The 25,012-nt window shown below is 42.8% G+C and overlaps 1 protein-coding gene across 1 annotated transcript in view; it reads right to left on the reverse strand.

The window, feature by feature from the left end:
* vipr1b (vasoactive intestinal peptide receptor 1b) overlaps window positions 1-22,029 on the reverse strand; it is a 180,860-nt gene extending 158,831 nt beyond the window's left edge. The window contains exon 1 of the mRNA XM_046354956.1: window positions 21,779-22,029. Coding sequence (XP_046210912.1) covers window positions 21,779-21,835 — 57 coding nt within the window. The 5' untranslated portion in view covers window positions 21,836-22,029. The remainder of the gene's footprint in view (window positions 1-21,778) is intronic.
* Between the last annotated feature and the right edge of the window lie 2,983 nt (window positions 22,030-25,012).

A 25,012-nucleotide genomic window follows, 5' to 3' on the forward strand; every position in this document is an offset into this window, starting at 1 on the left:
TACAGCAGTATTACAGCAGTATTACAGCACTAGTACTGAGTAGTATTACAGCACCAGTACTGAGTAGTATTACAGCAGTATTAGATCACTAGTACTGAGTAGTATTACAGCAGTATTACATCACTAGTACTGAGTAGTATTACAGCAATAGTACTGAGTAGTATCACAGCAGTATTACAGTAGTATTAAAGCAGTATTACAGCAGTATTACAGCACTAGTACTGAGTAGTATTACAGCACTAGTACTGAGTAGTATTACAGCAGTATTACATCACTAGTACTGAGTAGTATTACAGCAGTATTACAGCACTAGTACTGAGTAGTATCACAGCAGTATTACAGTAGTATTACATCACTAGTACTGAGTAGAATTACCGGTGTATTACAGCAATATTACAGTACTAGTACTGAGTAGTATTACAGCAGTATTACATCACTAGTACTGAGTAGTATTACATCAGTATTACAGCACTAGTACTGAGTAGTATTACAGCAGTATTACAGTAGTATTACAGCAGTATTACAGCAGTATTACAGCACTAGTACCCTGTAGTATTACAGTAGTATTACAGCAGTATTACAGCAGTATTACATCACTAGTACTGAGTAGTATTACACCAGTATTACATCACTAGTACTGAGTAGTATTACATCAGTATTACATCACTAGTACTGAGTAGTATTACATCAGTATTATATCACTAGTACTGAGTAGTATTACAGCAGTATTACAGCACAAGTACTGAGTAGTATTACAGCAGTATTACATCACTAGTACTGAGTAGTATTATATCAGTATTACATCACTAGTACTGAGTAGTATTACAGCAGTATTACATCACAAGTACTGAGTAGTATTATATCAGTATTACATCACTAGTACTGAGTAGTATTACATCAGTATTACATCACTAGTACTGAGTAGCATTACAGCAGTACTACAGCAGTATTTAAGCACTAGTACTGAGTAGCATTATATCAGTATTACATCACTAGTACTGAGTAGTATTACAGTAGTATTACATCACTAATACCGAGTAGTATTACAGTAGTTTTACAGCACTAGTACTGAGTTGTATTACAGTAGTATTACAATAGTATTACAGTAGTATTACAGCAGTATTACAGTATTCCAACAGTATTCCAACAGTATTACAATAGTATTACAATAGTATTACAATAGTATTACAGCAGTATTACAGCAGTATTACAGTATTCCAACAGTATTACAGTAGTATTACAGCACTAGTACCGAGTAGTATTACAGCAGTATTACAACGGTATTACAGCACTAGTACTGAGTAGTATTACAGCACTAGTACTGAGTAGTATTACAGCAGTATTACAACAGTATTACAGCACTAGTACTGAGTAGTATTACAGCAGTATTACATAACTAGTACTGAGTAGCATTACAGCAGTATTACATCACTAGTACTGAGTAGTATTACAGCAGTATTACATCACTAGTACTAGCATTACAGCAGTACTACAGCAGTATTGCATCACTAGTACTGAGTAGTATTACAGCAGTATTACATCACTAGTACTGAGTAGTATTACAGCAATAGTACTGAGTAGTATCACAGCAGTATTACAGTAGTATTACAGCAGTATTACAGCAGTATTACAGCACTAGTACTGAGTAGTATTACAGCACTAGTACTGAGTAGTATTACAGCAGTATTAGATCACTAGTACTGAGTAGTATTACAGCAGTATTACATCACTAGTACTGAGTAGTATTACAGCAATAGTACTGAGTAGTATCACAGCAGTATTACAGTAGTATTAAAGCAGTATTACAGCAGTATTACAGCACTAGTACTGAGTAGTATTACAGCACTAGTACTGAGTAGTATTACAGAAGTATTACATCACTAGTACTGAGTAGTATTACAGCAGTATTACAGCACTAGTACTGAGTAGTATCACAGCAGTATTACAGTAGTATTACATCACTAGTACTGAGTAGAATTACCGGTGTATTACAGCAGTATTACAGTACTAGTACTGAGTAGTATTACAGCAGTATTACATCACTAGTACTGAGTAGTATTACATCAGTATTACAGCACTAGTACTGAGTAGTATTACAGCAGTATTACAGTAGTATTACAGCAGTATTACAGCAGTATTACAGCACTAGTACCCTGTAGTATTACAGTAGTATTACAGCAGTATTACAGCAGTATTACATCACTAGTACTGAGTAGTATTACACCAGTATTACATCACTAGTACTGAGTAGTATTACATCAGTATTACATCACTAGTACTGAGTAGTATTAGAGCAGTATTACAGCATAAGTATTGAGTAGAATTACAGTATTACATCAGTATTACAGCACTATTACTGAGTAGTATTACATCAGTATTACATCACTAGTACTGAGTAGCATTACAGCACTAGTACTGAGTAGTATTACAGCAGTATTACATCACTAGTACTGAGTAGTATTACAGCAATAGTACTGAGTAGTATCACAGCAGTATTACAGTAGTATTACAGCAGTATTACAGCAGTATTACAGCACTAGTACTGAGTAGTATTGCAGCACTAGTACTGAGTAGTATTACAGCGGTATTACAGTAGTATTACATCACTAGTACTGAGTAGCATTACACCAGTATTACATCACTAGTACTGAGTAGTATTACATCAGTATTACAGCACTAGTACTGAGTAGTATTAGAGCAGTATTACAGCATAAGTATTGAGTAGAATTACAGTATTACATCAGTATTACAGCACTAGTACTGAGTAGTATTACATCAGTATTACATCACTAGTACTGAGTAGTATTACATCAGTATTACATCACTAGTACTGAGTAGTATTACATCAGTATTACATCACTAGTACTGAGTAGTATTACATCACTAGTACTGAGTAGTATTACAGCAGTATTACATCAGTATTACATCACTAGTACTGAGTAGTATTACATCAGTATTACATCACTAGTACTGAGTAGTATTACATCACTAGTACTGAGTAGTATTACAGCAGTATTACATCAGTATTACATCACTAGTACTGAGTAGCATTACAGCACTAGTACTCAGTAGTATTACAGCAGTATTACATCACTAGTACTGAGTAGTATTACAGCAATAGTACTGAGTAGTATCACAGCAGTATTACAGTAGTATTACAGCAGTATTACAGCAGTATTACAGCACTAGTACTGAGTAGTATTACAGCACTAGTACTGAGTAGTATTACATCACTAGTACTGAGTAGTATTACAGCAGTATTACATCACTAGTACTGAGTAGTATCACAGCAGTATTACAGTAGTATTACATCACTAGTACTGAGTAGCATTACCGGTGTATTACAGCAGTATTACAGTACTAGTACTGAGTAGTATTACAGCAGTATTACAGTAGTATTACAGCAGTATTACATCACTAGTAGTGAGTAGTATTACAGCAGTATTACATCACTAGTACTGTGTAGTATTACATCAGTATTACATCACTAGTACTGAGTAGCATTACCGCAGTATTACAGCAGTATTACATCACTAGTACTGAGTAGTATTACAGCAGTATTACAGCAGTATTACAGCACTAGTACTGAGTAGTATTACATCAGTATTACATCACTAGTACTGAGTAGCATTAACACAGTATTACAGCAGTATTACAGCACTAGTACTGAGTAGTATTACATCAGTATTACATGACTAGTACTGAGTAGCATTACCGCAGTATTATAGCAGTATTACATCACTAGTACTGGGTAGTATTACAGCAGTATTACATCAGTATTACATCACTAATACTGAGTAGTATTACAGCAGTATTACATCACTAGTACTGAGTAGTATTACATCAGTATTACATCACTAGTACTGAGTAGTATTACATCAGTATTACATCACTAGTACTGAGTAGCATTATCGCAGTATTACAGCAGTATTACATCACTAGTACTGAGTAGTATTACAGCAGTATTACATCACTAGTACTGAGTAGTATTACAGCAGTATTACAGCAGTATTACAGCACTAGTACTGAGTAGTATTACATCAGTATTACATCACTAGTACTGAGTAGCATTAACACAGTATTACAGCAGTATTACAGCACTAGTACTGAGTAGTATTACATCAGTATTACATGACTAGTACTGAGTAGCATTACCGCAGTATTACAGCAGTATTACATCACTAGTACTGGGTAGTATTACAGCAGTATTACATCAGTATTACATCACTAGTACTGAGTAGTATTACAGCAGTATTACAGCACTAGTACTGAGTAGTATTACATAACTAGTACTGAGTAATATTACAGCAGTATTACATCACTAGTACTGAGTAGTATTATATCAGTATTTCATCACTAGTACTGAGTAGTATTACAGCAGTATTACAGCAGTATTACAGCACTAGTTCTGAGTAGTATTACAGCAGTATTACATCACTAGTACTGAGTAGCATTACCGCATCATTACAGCAGTATTACATCACTAGTACTGAGTAGTATTACAGCAGTATTACATCACTAGTACTGAGTAGTATCACAGCAGTATTACATCACTAGTACTGAGTAGTATCACAGCAGTATTACAGTAGTATTACAGCAGTATTACATCAGTATTACAGAACTAGTACTGAGAACCATTACAATAATATTACATCACCAGTACTGGGTAGTATTACAGTAGTATTACAGTAGTATTACAGCAGTATTACAGCAGTATTACATCACTAGTACTGAGTAGTATTACAGCAGTATTACATCACTAGTACTGAGTAGTATTACAGCAGTATTAAATCACTAGTACTGAGTAGTATTACAGCAGTATTACAGCAGTATTACAGCACTAGTACTGAGTAGTATTACATCAGTATTACATCACTAGTACTGAGTAGCATTAACACAGTATTACAGCAGTATTACAGCACTAGTACTGAGTAGTATTACATCAGTATTACATGACTAGTACTGAGTAGCATTACCGCAGTATTACAGCAGTATTACATCACTAGTACTGGGTAGTATTACAGCAGTATTACATCAGTATTACATCACTAATACTGAGTAGTATTACAGCAGTATTACATCACTAGTACTGAGTAGTATTACATCAGTATTACATCACTAGTACTGAGTAGTATTACATCAGTATTACATCACTAGTACTGAGTAGCATTATCGCAGTATTACAGCAGTATTACATCACTAGTACTGAGTAGTATTACAGCAGTATTACATCACTAGTACTGAGTAGTATTACAGCAGTATTACAGCAGTATTACAGCACTAGTACTGAGTAGTATTACATCAGTATTACATCACTAGTACTGAGTAGCATTAACACAGTATTACAGCAGTATTACAGCACTAGTACTGAGTAGTATTACATCAGTATTACATGACTAGTACTGAGTAGCATTACCGCAGTATTACAGCAGTATTACATCACTAGTACTGGGTAGTATTACAGCAGTATTACATCAGTATTACATCACTAGTACTGAGTAGTATTACAGCAGTATTACAGCACTAGTACTGAGTAGTATTACATAACTAGTACTGAGTAATATTACAGCAGTATTACATCACTAGTACTGAGTAGTATTATATCAGTATTTCATCACTAGTACTGAGTAGTATTACAGCAGTATTACAGCAGTATTACAGCACTAGTTCTGAGTAGTATTACAGCAGTATTACATCACTAGTACTGAGTAGCATTACCGCATCATTACAGCAGTATTACAGTACTAGTACTGAGTAGTATTACAGCAGTATTACAGTAGTATTACATCACTAATACTGAGTAGTATTACAGCAGTATTACAGCACTAGTACTGAGTAGTATTAGAGCAGATAATGCAGATGGGATGGGAGGAAACACTCTTCAGGATGGAAGGGGAGTGAGGAGAGGGAAGGTTGGAAGGACAGGAGAGCTGAAGGAGGGAGGAGAGGGAAGGTTGGAATGACAGGAGAGCTGAAGGAGGGAGGAGAGGGAAGGTTGGAAGGACAGGAGAGCTGAAGGAGGGAGGAGAGGGAAGGTTGGAAGGACAGGAGAGCTGAAGGAGGGAGGAGAGGGAAGGTTGGAAGGACAGGAGAGCTGAAGGAGGGAGGAGAGGGAAGGTTGGAAGGACAGGAGAGCTGAAGGAGGGAGGAGAGGGAAGGTTGGAAGGACAGGAGAGCTGAAAGAGGGAGGAGAGGGAGGCTCTTCCAGGGTGGTCGGTAACGATGCTCTCTGTTCATCTTCCTAGCCTGGCCAGCACCCAGAAACAACTCTCCAGACAGCTGTGGTTGCTGTAAACACTCCCAGCCATAGTGCCTACCACGTTTCCTGTATATATTTTCTGTAGGTCCTGTCTCAAATAATATCTGACATGTTTGCAGTAATTGGTCAAACCGAGGAATGCATGAAGCCTGAAGCCTGTAACGTGGGGTTTTTCTCTCTCTTTACCCAGAAAGCCTGTCTCCCATAGATGTTCTTCATCGGTCTTCCCTGACATTTCTAACACTGTTATTTCATGTCATATGACCAGATACACAGCCACTGAAGTAGAAACAACAGTGAGTGACTTGGCAGCGGTCATGATGACATGTGTTTGAATAACCATCTCTGGAAGACAGCCATGATGCCTCCTCTCTGAGGGGCAGAGAGTGGACATCAGAGGGTCTGACATGGTGAGGTAACAGGCCTACTGACCATGATCTCAGTGTTGGGTTGTCAACACATGACCATGTTCTCAGTGTTGGGTTGTCAACACATGACCATGATCTCAGTGTGTTGGGTTGTCAACACATGACCATGATCTCAGTGTTGGGTTATCAACACATGACCATGATCTCAGTGTGTTGGGTTGTCAACACATGACCATGATCTCAGTGTTGGGTTGTCAACACATGACCATGTTCTCAGTGTGTTGGGTTGTCAACACATGACCATGATCTCAGTGTTGGGTTGTCAACACATGACCATGATCTCAGTGTTGGGTTGTCAACACATGACCATGATCTCAGTGTGTTGGGTTGTCAACACATGACCATGTTCTCAGTGTTGGGTTGTCAACACATGACCATGATCTCAGTGTGTTGGGTTGTCAACACATGACCATGATCTCAGTGTGTTGGGTTGTCAACACATGACCATGATCTCAGTGTTGGGTTGTCAACACATGGCCATGATCTCAGTGTGTTGGGTTGTCAACACATGACCATGATCTCAGTGTTGGGTTGTCAACACATGACCATGATCTCAGTGTTGGGTTGTCAACACATGGCCATGATCTCAGTGTGTTGGGTTGTCAACACATGACCATGATCTCAGTGTTGGGTTGTCAACACATGACCATGATCTCAGTGTGTTGGGTTGTCAACACATGACCATGATCTCAGTGTGTTGGGTTGTCAACACATGACCATGATCTCAGTGTTGGGTTGTCAACACATGACCATGTTCTCAGTGTTGGGTTGTCAACACATGACCATGATCTCAGTGTGTTGGGTTGTCAACACATGACCATGATCTCAGTGTGTTGGGTTGTCAACACATGACCATGATCTCAGTGTTGGGTTGTCAACACATGGCCATGATCTCAGTGTGTTGGGTTGTCAACACATGACCATGATCTCAGTGTTGGGTTGTCAACACATGACCATGATCTCAGTGTTGGGTTGTCAACACATGGCCATGATCTCAGTGTGTTGGGTTGTCAACACATGACCATGATCTCAGTGTTGGGTTGTCAACACATGACCATGATCTCAGTGTGTTGGGTTGTCAACACATGACCATGATCTCAGTGTGTTGGGTTGTCAACACATGACCATGATCTCAGTGTTGGGTTGTCAACACATGACCATGTTCTCAGTGTTGGGTTGTCAACACATGACCATGATCTCAGTGTGTTGGGTTGTCAACACATGACCATGATCTCAGTGTGTTGGGTTGTCAACACATGACCATGATCTCAGTGTGTTGGGTTGTCAACACATGGCCATGATCTCAGTGTGTTGGGTTGTCAACACATGACCATGATCTCAGTGTTGGGTTGTCAACACATGACCATGATCTCAGTGTGCTGGATGCTCCTTATTAATCACATCAGGCGAACAAATATTTTTTACATTATCGCCATATCGTCACAGCTAAATATTTTGTATGATCTCTGATACATTATTTTAGGCCCAGTTTTTGGGAATTTTGGCTTTCCTGGATATAGCCACTATATTGTGATTACTGCATTCAATGGGTACGGATACAGCTTCAGAACAAAGTTCTACAGTATTCTACAGTATTAGCAAAAATGTGATTGATACATGTGGATGATCTTATCCTGTAGTGTTTGAAAACACCCTGGTAGGTTGATTAATAACCTGAACCAGATTACAGACACTAGTTACAGTGAGAAGCTTCCTCTTGAGTGAACAGCTTGATGAAAACCAGTCAATATTCAGGTCCCCAAGAAAGTAGATCTCTCTGTTTACATCACATAAACTATCAAGCATTTCACACATATTATTTAGATACTGACTGTTAGCACTTGGTGGCCGATAGCAACACCACAAAAGAAAAGGCTTTAGATGTGCCAAGTGAACCTGCAACCACAACACTTCAATAACACTTGACATAAGATCTCCTCTAAGCTTTACAGGGATATGGCTCTGAATACATACACCAACACCTCCCCCATAAACATTTAAAATAAAATCTAATTGTATTAGTCACATGCGCCGAATACAACAGGTGTACACTTTACAGTGAAATGCTTACTTACGAGCCCCTAACCGACAGGGCAGTTTAAAACAATACAGATAAGATAAGAAATAAAAGTAACAAGTAATTAAAGAGGAGCAGTAAAATAACAATATATACAGGGGGTGTGGAGGCTATATACAGGGTATTACGGTACAGAGTCAATGTGGAGGCTATATACAGGGTATTACGGTACAGAGTCAATGTGGAGGCTATATACAGGCTATTACGGTACAGAGTCAATGTGGAGGCTATATACAGGGTATTACGGTACAGAGTCAATATGGAGGCTATATACAGGCTATTACGGTACAGAGTCAATTTGTAAGTCGCTCTGGATAAGAGCGTCTGCTAAATGACTTAAATGTAAATGTAAATGTAATGTGGAGGCTATATACAGGGTATTACGGGACAGAGTCAACGGGGAGGCTATATACAGGGTATTACGGTACAGAGTCAATGTGGAGGCTATATACAGGGTATTACGGTACAGAGTCAATGTGGGGGCTATATGCAGGGTGTTACGGTACATCAAAGTGGAGGCTATATGCAGGGTGTTACGGTACAGAGTCAATGTGGAGGCCATATACAGGGTGTTACGGTACAGAGTCAAAGTGGAGGCTATATGCAGGGTGTTACGGTACAGAGTCAATGTGGAGGCCATATACAGGGGTACCGGTACAGAGTCAATGTGGAGGCTATATACAGGGGGTACCGGTACAGAGTCAATGTGAAGGCTATATACAGGGGGTACCGGTACAGAGTCAATGTGGAGGCTATATACAGGGGGTACCGGTACAGAGTCAATGTGGAGGCTATATACAGGGGGTACCAGTACAGAGTCAATGTGGAGGCTATATACAGGGGTTACCGGTACAGAGTCAATGTGGAGGCTATATACAGGGTATTACGGTACAGAGTCAATGTGGAGGCTATATACATGGTGTTACGGTACAGAGTCAATGTGGAGGCTATATACAGGGTATTACGGTACAGAGTCAATGTGGAGGCTATATACAGGGGGGTACCGGTACAGAGTCAATGTGGAGGCTATATACAGGTTGTTACGGTACAGAGTCAATGTGGAGGCTATATACAGGGTATTACGGTACAGAGTCAATGTGAAGGCTATATACAGGGGGTACCGGTACAGAGTCAATGTGGAGGCTATATACAGGGTGTTACGGTATAGAGTCAATGTGGAGGCTATATACAGGGGGTACCGGTACAGAGTCAATGTGAAGGCTATATACAGGGGGTACCGGTACAGAGTCAATGTGGAGGCTATATACAGGGGTACCGGTACAGAGTCAATGTGGAGACTATATACAGGGGGTACCGGTACAGAGTCAATGTGGAGGCTATATACAGGGGGTACCGGTACAGAGTCAATGTGCGGGGGCACCGGTTAGTTGAGGTAGTATGTTTTTTATTTTACCTTTATTTAAACAGGTAGGCCAGTTGAGAACAAGGTCTCATTTACAACTGCGACCTGGCCAAGATAAAGCAAAGCAGTCCGACACAAACAACAACACTAAGTTACACATGGAGTAAACAAACGTACAGTCAATAACACAATAGAGAAATCTATATACAGTGTGTGCAAATGGAGTAAGATTATGGAGGTAAGGCAATAAATAGGCCGTAGTGGCGAAGTAATTACAATATAGCAATTAAACACTGGAGTGATGGATGTGCGGTAGATGAATGTGCAGGTGGAGATACTGGGGTGAAAAGGAGCAGAAATAACAACAATATGGGGATGAGGTAGTTGGATGGGCTATTTACAGATGGGCTATGTACAGGTGCAATGATCTGTAAGCTGCTCGGAGATATGAGACTCCAGCTTCAGTGATTTTTGCAATTCGTTTTTGCAACGTACATGTAGTTAGAGTTAATTAAAGTGATAACAGAGGGGGCAGTGGTCTGGAGAGGGGAGGGGGGACAATGCAAATAGTCTGGGTTGCCATTTGACTAGATGTTGAGGTGTCTTATGGCTTGGGGGTAGAAGCTGTTTAGAAGCCTCTTGGACCTCGACTTGGTGCTCCGGTACCGCTTGCCATGTGGTAGCAGAGAGAACAGTCTATGACTGGGGTGACTGGAATCTTTGACCCTTTTCAGGGCCTTCCTCTGACACCGTCAGGGCCTTCCTCTGACACCGTCAGGGCCTTCCTCTGACACCGTCAGGGCCTTCCTCTGACACCGTCAGGGCCTTCCTCTGACACCGTCAGGGCCGTTCGCACTACCCTTTGTTGTGCCTTGCTGTCTCTTCTATAGATGTTATATCCTTGTATTGTTACTGCTGTATCATAAAATAAATTATCTTAGTGAGTCTCAGAAATGGTTTAATATATGAATGTTATCTGATGCGAGCAAGTTATTGATTTCTTTAACCTTATTTCTAAGGCTACATATATTAATATGGGCTATTTTCAGCCCTTTCCTGGGTAGCTTATCAGAGATAGACATAATATTGAAAAGAGGAAACAAAGCAAGATAAAAAAAATATACATTCAGCCGTCCATTAATCAGTTGGTGTGTGTGTGTCTGCTGTGGGTTTGAAGCTACAAACACAAAAGCTTGGCTCTCTCATCCCTTCCAGGCTTCTGGGAGGGAGGGTGGACAATGAGCCTGTCATAGCAGATGTAAGCAATAGACCAATGTGGTTTGGCAGCTTTCATGGCTGGGATCAGTTCTTTCCTCTTCTGGTGCACAGCTTCAGGATAGTCCTCGTTGAGGAAGATATACGTTCCTCTCAAGTTCTTGCCTCTTTCCAGAACAGCTACATTGTCCTTGAATTCAGGAACTTGACCACTATCGGCCTGTGCCTATCACCTGGGCCGGTGGTGGGTTTTTCAGTACTGTGGGCACGCTCCACCTCAATCTTCCTGTGGTCCATCTTCAATTTCTCAGAGATAATTTCCCTCACTTTCCTCTCAGACTCCGTCCAGGTCTCATGTGGAGATTCTGCAATTCTGTCCACAACCATATTGTTCCACCTTGATTGTCAAGATTGTCTCTTGAGATAGTCTGATTTATCTGTCTTTGTTATCATGGATTCACACACAGAACTGATGTCCTCTCTCAATGACTTACAGATTGCTGTCATCTTGCCTGTTCTCCTGTTTCAACTCATCGAGCTGACCCTGGGAGAACTGCTGTTCTCCTGTTTCTCCTCATCGAGCTGACCCTGGGAGAACTGCCGTTGTCCTGTTTCAACTCATCGAGCTGACCCTGGGAGAACTGCCGTTCTCCTGTTTCTCCTCATCGAGCTGACCCTGGGAGAACTGCCGTTGTCCTGTTTCAACTCATCGAGCTGACCCTGGGAGAACTGCCGTTGTCCTGTTTCAACTCATCGAGCTGACCCTGGGAGAACTGCCGTTCTCCTGTTTCTCCTCATCGAGCTGACCCTGGGAGAACTGCCGTTGTCCTGTTTCAACTCATCGAGCTGACCCTGGGAGAACTGCCGTTCTCCTGTTTCTCCTCATCGAGCTGACCCTGGGAGAACTGCCGTTGTCCTGTTTCAACTCATCGAGCTGACCCTGGGAGAACTGCCGTTGTCCTGTTTCAACTCATCGAGCTGACCCTGGGAGAACTGCCGTTGTCCTGTTTCTCCTCATCGAGCTGACCCTGGGAGAACTGCCGTTGTCCTGTTTCTCCTCATCGAGCTGACCCTGGGAGAACTGCCGTTCTCCTGTTTCTCCTCATCGAGCTGACCCTGGGAGAACTGCCGTTCTCCTGTTTCAACTCATCGAGCTGACCCTGGGAGAACTGCCGTTCTCCTGTTTCAACTCATCGAGCTGACCCTGGGAGAACTGCCGTTCTCCTGTTTCAACTCACCGAGCTGACCCTGGGAGAACTGCCGTTCTCCTGTTTCAACTCACCGAGCTGACCCTGGGAGAACTGCCGTTCTCCTGTTTCAACTCATCGAGCTGACCCTGGGAGAACTGCCGTTCTCCTGTTTCAACTCACCGAGCTGACCCTGGGAGAACTGCCGTTCTCCTGTTTCAACTCACCGAGCTGACCCTGGGAGAACTGCCGTTCTCCTGTTTCAACTCATCGAGCTGACCCTGGGAGAACTGCCGTTCTCCTGTTTCAACTCACCGAGCTGACCCTGGGAGAACTGCCGTTCTCCTGTTTCAACTCATCGAGCTGACCCTGGGAGAACTGCCGTTCTCCTGTTTCAACTCATCGAGCTGACCCTGGGAGAACTGCCGTTCTCCTGTTTCAACTCATCGAGCTGACCCTGGGAGAACTGCCGTTCTCCTGTTTCAACTCATCGAGCTGACCCTGGGAGAACTGCCGTTCTCCTGTTTCAACTCATCGAGCTGACCCTGGGAGAACTGCCGTTGTCCTGTTTCAACTCATCGAGCTGACCCTGGGAGAACTGCCGTTGTCCTGTTTCAACTCATCGAGCTGACCCTGGGAGAACTGCCGTTCTCCTGTTTCAACTCATCGAGCTGACCCTGGGAGAACTGCTGTTGTCCTGTTTCAACTCATCGAGCTGACCCTGGGAGAACTGCTGTTGTCCTGTTTCAACTCATCGAGCTGACCCTGGGAGAACTGCCGTTCTTCAGGTCCTGGACCTCTTTAGTTAGGTCGCCCATTCTATAATTAGTAGAATCCATGATGAGTATTTGACAAAACTCGTGAACCAATTTTCTTGTTGTAGGAACAACTTGTAGGTCGATTTTTGTTCATTTAAAATATAATTCCCGTGTGATAGAGAGACACCACTGTCCTCAACGATACTCCTGCTGGCTTTGGTCTTTGTCATGGTAGCAACATAGGTTACACTGTTAGTCCTCGCAGTTCCAAACAGGGCAGGTCACAGAGAAGGTTGAAAACAACAAACAGCAGGGATCCAGACAGCCACAAACCCAGGACAATCGTGGTTAAAGCCACAAAGGCTAACTGCATCACGGGCAGCGTTCAAGAAAAACCTGCCAGCTTGATATACAGCTAGCTAGCAGCTAGGCTAGCTGCAACGCCAAATAGCTCCTCAGACCTGTTCTTGGTCGGCAGCATCACAGGAAAGAGACAAGCGGTCCCAGCAACTGATGCCAACAGCGTCAAGGGATTCAAACTAAGAAGCTAGCTAGGTACCAAGACTTTCCACAACACTTTCAAACAACAAACTTCAAAATACAATAAAAACCAACTCTGTCTCGTTCAACAGGAAGTGTTATATTATCACCAAACTGAGGGACCTCACCATACCATATTATCACCAAACTGAGAGATCTCACCATACCATATTATCACCATACCATATTATCACCATACCATATTATCACCATACTGAGAGGCCTCACTGTACCATATTATCACCATACCATATTATCACCAAACTGAGGGACCTCACCATACCATATTATCACCAAACTGAGAGACCTTACTGTACCATATTATCACCATACTGAGAGGCCTCAGCATACCATATTATCACCTTCCTGAGAGGCCTCACCATACCATATTATCACCATACTGAGAGGCCTCACCATACCATATTATCACCAAACTGAGAGACCTCAATGTACCATATTATCACCATACTGAGAGGCCTCAGCATACCATATTATCACCATACTGAGAGGCCTCACCATACCATATTATCACCATACTGAGAGGCCTCACCATACCATATTATTACCATACTGAGAGACATCACCATACCATATTATCACCATACTGAGAGACCTCACCATACCATATTATCACCATACTGAGGGACCTCACCATACCATATTATCACCATACTGAGAGACCTCACCATACCATATTATCACCATACTGAGGGACCTCACCATACCATATTACCACCATGGCATATTATCACCATTCCATATTATCACCATACTGAGAGACCTCACCATACCATATTATCACCATACTGAGGGACCTCACCATACCATATTATCACCATACTGAGAGACCTCACCATACCATATTATCACCATACTGAGGGACCTCACCATACCATATTACCACCATGGCATATTATCACCATTCCATATTATCACCATACTGAGAGACCTCACCATACCATATTATCACCACACTGAGAGACCTCACCATACCATATTATCACCATACCATATTATCACCATACCATATTATCACCATACCATATTATCACCATACTGAGAGACCTCACCATACCATATTATCACCATACCATATTATCACCATACCATATTATCACCATACCATATTATCACCATACTGAGAGACCTCACCATACCATATTATCACCATACCATATTATCACCATACCATATTATCACCATACTGAGAGACCTCACCATACCATGTTATCACCATACCATGTTATCACCATACCATACTATCACCATACCATGTTATCACCATACTGAGAGACCTCACCATACCATATTATCACCATTCCATATTATCACCATACCATATTATCACCATACTGAGAGACCTCACCATACCATATTATCACCATACTGAGAGACCTCACCATACCATATTATCACCATACCATATTAACACCATACTGAGAGACCTCACCATACCATATTATCACCATACTGAGAGACCTCACCATACCATATTATCACCATACCATATTATCACCATACTGAGGGACCTCACCATACCATATTATCACCATACTGAGAGACATCACCATACCATATTATCACCATACTGAGAGACCTCACCATACCATATTATCACCATTATCACCATACCATATTATCACCATACCATATTATCACCATACTGAGGGACCTCACCATACCATATTACCACCATGGCATATTATCACCATTCCATATTATCACCATACTGAGAGACCTCACCATACCATATTATCACCATACTGAGAGACATCACCATACCATATTATCACCATACTGAGAGACCTCACCATACCATATTATCACCATACTGAGGGACCTCACCATACCATATTACCACCATGGCATATTATCACCATACCATATTATCACCATACCATCTTATCTTCATAACACATTATCAGCATACTGAAAGACCTCACCTGTCACGCCCTGGTCTAAGTATTTTGTGTTTTTCTTCATGTATTGGGTCAGGCCAGGGTGTGGCATGGAGTTTTTGTATTGTGGTGTGTTTTGTCTTGGGGTTTTGGTGTGTATGTATTTGGGATTGTAGCTAGTGGGGTTATCTAGCAAAGTCTATGGCTGTCTGGAGTGGTTCTCAATCAGAGGCAGGTGCTTATCGTTGTCTCTGATTGGGAACCATATTTAGGCAGCCATATTCTTTGGTTGTATTGTGGGTGATTGTCCTGAGTGTCTTGATGTCCTTAGTCTTTGTTAGTTTGCACCAGTTAAGGCTGTTTCGGTTTTCACTATGTTTATTGTTTTGTAGAGTTTGTGTTTTGGATTCGTGTTACGTTGTGTGATTAAACATGGATTGCAATATACACGCTGCAGTTTGGTCCGACCCTCCTTCACCACATGAAAACCGTAACATCACCATACCATATTATCACCATACCATATTATCACCATACCATATTTTCACCATACCATATTATCACCATAGTGAGGGACCTCACCATACCATATTATCACCATACGATATTATCACCATACTGAGAGACCTCACCATACCATATTATCACCATACTGAGAGACCTCACCATACCATATCACCATACGATATTATCACCAAACTGAGGAACCTCACCATACCATATTATCACCATACCATGTTATCACCATACTGAGAGACCTCACCATACCATATTATCACCATACTGAAAGACCTCACCATACCATATTATCACCAAACTGAGGAACCTCACCATACCATATTATCACCATACTTATGTGCCAATACAATATATATTGCGATTTTCATGATTATACAGGACCAGTCAAAAGTTTGGACACACCTACTCATTCAAGGGTTTTTCTTTATTTTTACTATTTTCTACATTGTAGAATAATAGTGAAGACATCAAAACTATGAAACAACACATACGGAATCATGTAGTAACCAAAAAAGTGTTAAACAATTCAAAATATATTTTATATTTCAGATTCTTCAAAGTAGCCACCTGTTGCCTTGACGACAGCTTTGCACACTCTATTGCAATGTAGAATTTTTTTATTTTTTTTTAAGTTAAAAAAGTAAAGAAAAACCCTTGAATGAGTATGTGTGTACAAAATTTGGTCCTGTATATACATGTTTGATTCAATATCGATTCAATATTGTGATTTTATTGTGTTTCAATGTTCCAAACATATTTCTCAACATGTCTGATGCAGAGGGACCGGATTGAACCATGGGAACCATGAGGATATCCTGATAAGTAACTGTACCGGTTTTTCCCAAACATTAGTACACTGAGTGTACAAAACATTAGAATCATTCATTGTATTTTATTTAAACTTTATTTACACCTGCTCTTTCTATGACACAGACTGACCAGGTGAGTCCAGGTGAAAGTTAGGAGTCCTTATTGATGTCACCTGTTAAATCCACTTCAATCAGTGGAGATGAGGGGGGGGGACAGGTTAAAAAATGATTTTTAAGCCTTGAGACAATTCAGACATGGATTGTGTATGTGTGCCATTCAGAGGGTGAATGGACAAGACAAATGTAATTGCCTTTGAACGGGGTTTGGTAGAAGGTGCCAGGAGTGTTTGAGTGTGTCAAGAACTGCAACTCTGATTGGTTTTTCATTATCAACAGTTTCCCGTGTGTATCAAGAATGGACCAACACCCAAAGGACATCCAGCCAACTTGACACAACTGTGGGAAGCATTGGAGTCAACATGGGCCAGCATCCCTATGGAACACTTTCAACACCTTGTAGAGTCAACATGGGCAGCATCCCTATGGAACACTTTCAACACCTTGTAGAGTCAACATGGGGCCAGCATCCCTGTGGAACGCTTTCAACACCTTGTAGAGTCAACATGGGCCAGCATCCCTGTGGAACACTTTCAACACCTTGTAGAGTCAACATGGGCCAGCATCCCTGTGGAACACTTTCAACACCTTGTAGAGTCAACATGGGCCAGCATCCCTGTGGAACACTTTCAACACCTTGTAGAGTCAACATGGACCAGCATCCCTGTGGAACGCTTTCAACACCTTGTAGAGTCAACATGGACCAGAATCCCTGTGGAACTCTTTCAACACCTTGTAGAGTCAACATGGACCAGCATCCCTGTGGAACGCTTTCAACACCATGTAGAGTCAACATGGACCAGCATCCCTGTGGAACGCTTTCAACACCTTGTAGAGTCAACATGGACCAGCATCCCTGTGGAACACTTTCTACACCTTGTAGAGTCAACATGGACCAGCATCCCTGTGGAACGCTTTCAACACCTTGTAGAGTCAACATGGACCAGCATCCATGTGGAACACTTTCTACACCTTGTAGAGTCAACATGGACCAGCATCCCTGTGGAACACTTTCAACACCTTGTAGAGTCAACATGGACCAGCATCCCTGTGGAACACTTTCAAAACCTTGTAGAGTCAACATGGGCCAGCATCCCTGTGGAACACTTTCAACACCTTGTAGAGTCAACATGGACCAGCATCCCTGTGGAACACTTTCAACACCTTGTAGAGTCAACATGGACCAGCATCCCTGTGGAACACTTTCAACACCTTGTAGAGTCAACATGGGCCAGCATCCATGTGGAACACTTTCAACACCTTGTAGAGTCAACATGGACCAGCATCCATGTGGAACACTTTCAACACCTTGTAGAGTCAACATGGACCAGCATCCCTGTGGAACACTTTCAACACTTTGTAGAGTCAACATGGGCCAGCATCCCTGTGGAACACTTTCAACACCTTGTAGAGTCCGTAACTCAAGAAATTGAGGCTGTTCTGAGGGCAAAAAGGGGGCGGCACTCAATATTAGGAAAGTGTTCTTAATGTTTTGTACACCCAGCGTATATATAAAGTGTGTAAAACTATGAAAGTGAAAGTCACCCAGTAAAATACTTCTTGATTAAAAGTCCAAACGTATTTGGTTTTAAATATACTTAAATATCAAAAGTAAAAGTATATGCTATAAATAATTTCAAATTCCTTATATTAAGCAAACCAGATGTTATTTTTCATTGATAGCCAGGGGCAAACTCAGACGTCATTTACATTTACATTTAAGTAATTTAGCAGACGCTCTTATCCAGAGCGACTTACAAACTAAGCATTTGTGTTTAGTGAGTCCGCCAGATCAGAGGCATTAGCAGAGTTTCTCTCATGGAGCCAGTCAAGGCTTCTCTCACGGAGCCAGGCAGGGCTTCTCTCAGAGCCAGGCAAGGCTTCTCTCAGAGTCAGGCAGGGCTTCTCTCAGAGTCAGGCAGGGCTTCTCTCAGAGCCAGGCAGGGCTTCTCTCATGGAGCCAGGCAGGGCTTCTCTCAGAGCCAGGCAGGGCTTCTCTCAGGAGCCAGGCAGGGCTTCTCTCAGAGTCAGGCAGGGCTTCTCTCAGAGTCAGGCAGGGCTTCTCTCACGGAGCCAGGCAGGGCTTCTCTCAGAGCCAGGCAGGGCTTCTCTCACGGAGCCAGGCAGGGCTTCTCTCAGAGTCAGGCAGGGCTTCTCTCACGGAGCCAGGCAGGGCTTCTCTCAGAGCCAGCCAGGGCTTCTCACAGAGCCAGGCAGGGTTCTCTCACAGAGCCAGGCAGGATGGTATATGGTAATATAGATGCATATATTTAAAGCAGCTCTCATACCTCAAATAGTTATGTTTTCTCAGTATCTTCAGACTGAATACCCTATCTGTCCTCTCCATTGTCATTTTGGAGAATAATGGACATAAAAGAATCCAGCTATGCCGCCTCGCTGAATGGAAATACCATACTTTATTCAGGTGGCAATTATTTGGTTATTGAACCAGCAAAATCTCTAGATCAATCAATTTCTATTCAGCCTATGAGACCCCTCAGACACAGTAGAACCATTTTCATTCAGCCTATGAGACCCCTCAGACACAGTAGAACCATTTCTATTCAGCCTATGAGACCCCTCAGACACAGTAGAACCATTTCTATTCAGCCTATGAGACCCCTCAGACACAGTAGAACCATTTTCATTCAGCCTATTAGACCCCTCAGACACAGTAGAACCATTTCTATTCAGCCTATGAGACCCCTCGGACAGTAGAACCATTTTCATTCAGCCTATGAGACCCCTCAGCCACAGTAGAACCATTTCTATTCAGCCTATGAGACCCCTCAGACACAGTAGAACCATTTCTATTCAGCCTATTAGACCCCTCAGACAGTAGAACCATTTCCATTCAGCCTATGGGACCCCTCAGACACAGTAGAACCATTTCTATTCAGCCTATTAGACCCCTCAGACACAGTAGAACCATTTCTATTCAGCCTATTAGACCCCTCAGACACAGTAGAACCATTTCTATTCAGCCTATGAGACCCCTCAGACACAGTAGAACCATTTTCATTCAGCCTATTAGACCCCTCAGACACAGTAGAACCATTTCTATTCAGCCTATTAGACCCCTTAGACACAGTAGAACCATTTCTGTTCAGCCTATGAGACCCCTCAGACACAGTAGAACCATTTCTATTCAGCCTATGAGACCCCTCAGACACAGTAGAACCATTTCCATTCAGCCTATTAGACCCCTCAGACACAGTAGAACCATTTCTATTCAGCCTATTAGACCCCTCAGACACAGTAGAACCATTTCTATTCAGCCTATTAGACCCCTCAGACACAGTAGAACCATTTCCATTCAGCCTATGAGACCCCTCAGACACAGTAGAACCATTTCTATTCAGCCTATTAGACCCCTCAGACACAGTAGAACCATTTCTATTCAGCCTATTAGACCCCTCAGACAGTAGAAAAGGTGTAGAAGAATATCAATGGCACTTTATACTTTATCAAATGTATCTTATTGGGTGTGAAGGCATACCATTAACTAATTCCTTCAAATTCAAATCTGGACCTCAAAGCCAGTTCCACTGCTTTAAAAAAAAATATTATCCTCTAATCCAGGACTGATCTAGACCTGGGACACCAGGTGGGTGCAATTAATGATCAGGCAGAACAGAAAACCAGCAGGCTCCATACCTCGTAGGGTCAGAGTTGAATACACCTGGTCTAGTGGGTATTTATGTCTACATGATCCAGAAAACAGTAAATATATACTGAGTGAGCCAGTCAATTCATATGTTAGAGAGTTATAATAGCCTAATACATCCTTAATAAAAAGGGTTTAGTAGCAGAGATCAGAACAGTACGAAACACATCTAAACGGCTTTAGGGGAGAATATGTTACATTTGGAGACATGAGAAAATAGAAAAGAAGAGAAGGGTCAGAAGCATCTGAGGTAAGGATGCTGGTGCAGTCTGGGTATTATTCGGGGGTCCTCGACTATAAAGAGCTCGTGATGGACCAGTGACTCATATCACGACCACCGTGTGATGGAGCCGCGGCCAGTAGAAGCACCGGGATAGGTTGGGGATAAACCGGGAGAGGCGAGAGGTATTGACCTGAACTGTCGCTGACATGAAACACCGGGAGAGGCGCGAGGTTAGGGCTGAACTGTTAACGACATGAGAGGCGTGACTGGAGGTTCGGGTCATGTTTGTAAAAAATTCTTACAGCCTGTATATGGAACCAAAGCCTGTACCTAAGGCTATCGGGCAAACCATAAGATTATAGTTATTGGACATGAATTACGCGCAAAATACGCATTTGGTTACCTAACGTTATTAGCCTACCAACAATTTCGTTATGTACACAAACCAAATGTCATTTGTAACAACACTCACAACTACTTAATGATGTACAGCCCCGTACTGTGTCCACAAATGCTCATAAAATCTTAGTAACCTAGTTATATTATATTACTCATCGTTACTGTAAAAATGAATGTCGTCTAGCCTACTATCAGAATATTGTTTACTCAACAAAATCAAGCCAAAGCATATCGTATTTGTTACACATACATATGTTGAATCATAAATTCAATAGAGTCCGTGCATTTAGACTAGAGTACGATAGGTCAGGCTACTTACCGTGGAGATGGCGCAGCGGACCACCAATATACATTTCAAATAAACTGAAGCATCCATCCTGTCATTTGAATGGTGACACGTTTGAATGTCGTTAATGTTTTACAAACTCCTGGACACAAACCAAACTCCTGGACGTTTTCATCAAACAATTTGAAATGAAAGTTTTCTTCATGCAGAGTTCGCCCCAGCGAAGCGGCTTGACAGACGGGCTGTGGAACACAACTTCTCCTCGGTCGTACACAACAACCGCTCCGTGGTGACAGTGCACATTGCGCACTGAAGCCCTTCGTCCAGCACGTCGCAATAGTTTAATGTAATGGTTTATATATACACTAGATGACCCATAGGGGGCGCTGTGTTGAAGCAGCCGCACCTCCTGGTACCAGAACTGTAAAAATATTTAGAAAGCTATAGAAATACATGTATTAATGTTTACATTCGTTTTTGCCACGTTTATTGTATTACAGACATCTTAATGCATACATTGAAATTATATTTGTGAGCTAAACATAAACATTTCAACATATCAAAATATTTTCCTTAAAGTATATATTTTTTGATTGCTAATGTTACTGTCCCCACTACAACAAAACAGTACTTAAAAACATTTCATTTTATCCTTGAAAAGATCAATTGAAATATTGAATACATGTAGGACTGATCCTATTAGGATATCATAACCTTTACAATGGCCAATACATGTAGGACTGATCCTATTAGGATATCATAACCTTACAATGGCCAATACATGTAGGACTGATCCTATTAGGATATCATAACCTTTACAATGGCCAATACATGTAGGACTGATCCTATTAGGATATCATAACCTTTACAATGGCCAATACATGTAGGACTGATCCTATTAGGATATCATAACCTTTACAATGGCCAATACATGTAGGACTGATCCTATTAGGATATCATAACTTTACAATGGCCAATACATGTAGGACTGATCCTATTACATTTACATTTAAGTCATTTAGCAGACGCTCTTATCCAGAGCGACTTACAAATTGGTGCATTCACCTTATGACATCCAGTGGGACAGTCACTTAACAATAGTGCATCTAAAACTTAGGGGGGGTGGGGTGAGAGGGATTACTTAACCTATCCTAGGTATTCCTTAAAGAGGTGGGGTTTCAGGTGTCTCCGGAAGGTGGTGATTGACTCCGCTGTCCTGGCGTCGTGAGGGAGTTTGTTCCACCATTGGGGGGCCAGGGCAGCGAACAGTTTTGACTGGGCTGAGCGGGAGCTGTACTTCCTCAGTGGTAGGGAGGCGAGCAGGCCAGAGGTGGATGAACGCAGTGCCCTTGTTTGGGTGTAGGGCCTGATCAGAGCCTGGAGGTACTGAGGTGCCGTTCCCCTCACAGCTCCGTAGGCAAGCACCATGGTCTTGTAGCGGATGTGAGCTTCAACTGGAAGCCAATGGAGAGAACGGAGGAGCGGGGTGACGTGAGAGAACTTGGGAAGGTTGAACACCAGACGGGCTGCGGCGTTCTGGATGAGTTGAAGGGTTTAATGGCACAGGCAGGGAGCCCAGCCAACAGCGAGTTGCAGTAATCCAGACGGGAGATGACAAGTGCCTGGATTAGGACCTGCGCCGCTTCCTGTGTGAGGCAGGGTCGTACTCTGCGGATGTTGTAGAGCATGAACCTACAGGAACGGGCCACCGCCTTGATGTTAGTTGAGAACGACAGGGTGTTGTCCAGGATCACGCCAAGGTTCTTGGCGCTCTGGGAGGAGGACACAATGGAGTTGTCGACCGTGATGGCGAGATCATGGAACGGGCAGTCCTTCCCCGGGAGGAAGAGCAGCTCCGTCTTGCCGAGGTTCAGCTTGAGGTGGTGATCCGTCATCCACACTGATATGTCTGCCAGACATGCAGAGATGCGATTCGCCACCTGGTCATCAGAAGGGGGAAAGGAGAAGATTAATTGTGTGTCGTCTGCATAGCAATGATAAGAGAGACCATGTGAGGTTATGACAGAGCCAAGTGACTTGGTGTATAGCGAGAATAGGAGAGGGCCAAGAACAGAGCCCTGGGGGACACCAGTGGTGAGAGCGCGTGGTGAGGAGACAGATTCTCGCCACGCCACCTGGTAGGAGCGACCTGTCAGGTAGGACGCAATCCAAACGTGGGCCGCGCGGAGATGCCCAACTCGGAGAGGGTGGAGAGGAGGATCTGATGGTTCACAGTATCGAAGGCAGCCGATAGATCTAGAAGGATGAGAGCAGAGGAGAGAGAGTTAGCTTTAGCAGTGCGGAGCGCCTCCGTGATACAGAGGAGAGCAGTCTCAGTTGAATGACTAGTCTTGAAACCTGACTGATTTGGATCAAGAAGGTCATTCAGAGAGAGATAGCGGGAGAGCTGGCCAAGGACGGCACGTTCAAGAGTTTTGGAGAGAAAAGAAAGAAGGGATACTGGTCTGTAATTGTTGACATCGGAGGGATCGAGTGTAGGTTTTTTCAGAAGGGGTGCAACTCTCGCTCTCTTGAAGACGGAAGGGACGTAGCCAACGGTCAGGGATGAGTTGATGAGCGAGGTGAGGTAAGGGAGAAGGTCTCCGGAAATGGTCTGGAGAAGAGAGGAGGGGATAGGGTCAAGCGGGCAGGTTGTTGGGCGGCCGGCCGTCACAAGACGCGAGATTTCATCTGGAGAGAGAGGGGAGAAAGAGGTCAGAGCACAGGGTAGGGCAGTGTGAGCAGAACCAGCGGTGTCGTTTGACTTAGCAAACGAGGATCGGATGTCGTCGACCTTCTTTTCAAAATGGTTGACGAAGTCATCTGCAGAGAGGGAGGAGGGGGGAGGGGGCGGAGGATTCAGGAGGGAGGAGAAGGTGGCAAAGAGCTTCCTAGGGTTAGAGGCAGATGCTTGGAATTTAGCGTGGTAGAAAGTGGCTTTAGCAGCAGAGACAGAGGAGGAAAATGTAGAGAGGAGAGAGTGAAAGGATGCCAGGTCCGCAGGAGGCGAGTTTTCCTCCATTTCCGCTCGGCTGCCCGGAGCCCTGTTCTGTGAGCTCGCAATGAGTCATCGAGCCACGGAGCGGGAGGGGAGGACCGAGCCGGCCTGGAGGATAGGGGACATAGAGAGTCAAGGGATGCAGAGAGGGAGGAGAGGAGGGTTGAGGAGGCAGAATCAGGAGATAGGTGGGAGAAGGTTTGAGCGGAGGGAAGAGATGATAGGATGGAAGAGGAGAGAGTAGCGGGGGAGAGAGAGCGAAGGTTGGG

The sequence above is a fragment of the Oncorhynchus gorbuscha genome, linkage group LG07, assembly GCF_021184085.1.
Source record: "Oncorhynchus gorbuscha isolate QuinsamMale2020 ecotype Even-year linkage group LG07, OgorEven_v1.0, whole genome shotgun sequence".
In the NCBI taxonomy this organism is placed as follows: Eukaryota; Metazoa; Chordata; class Actinopteri; order Salmoniformes; family Salmonidae; genus Oncorhynchus; species Oncorhynchus gorbuscha.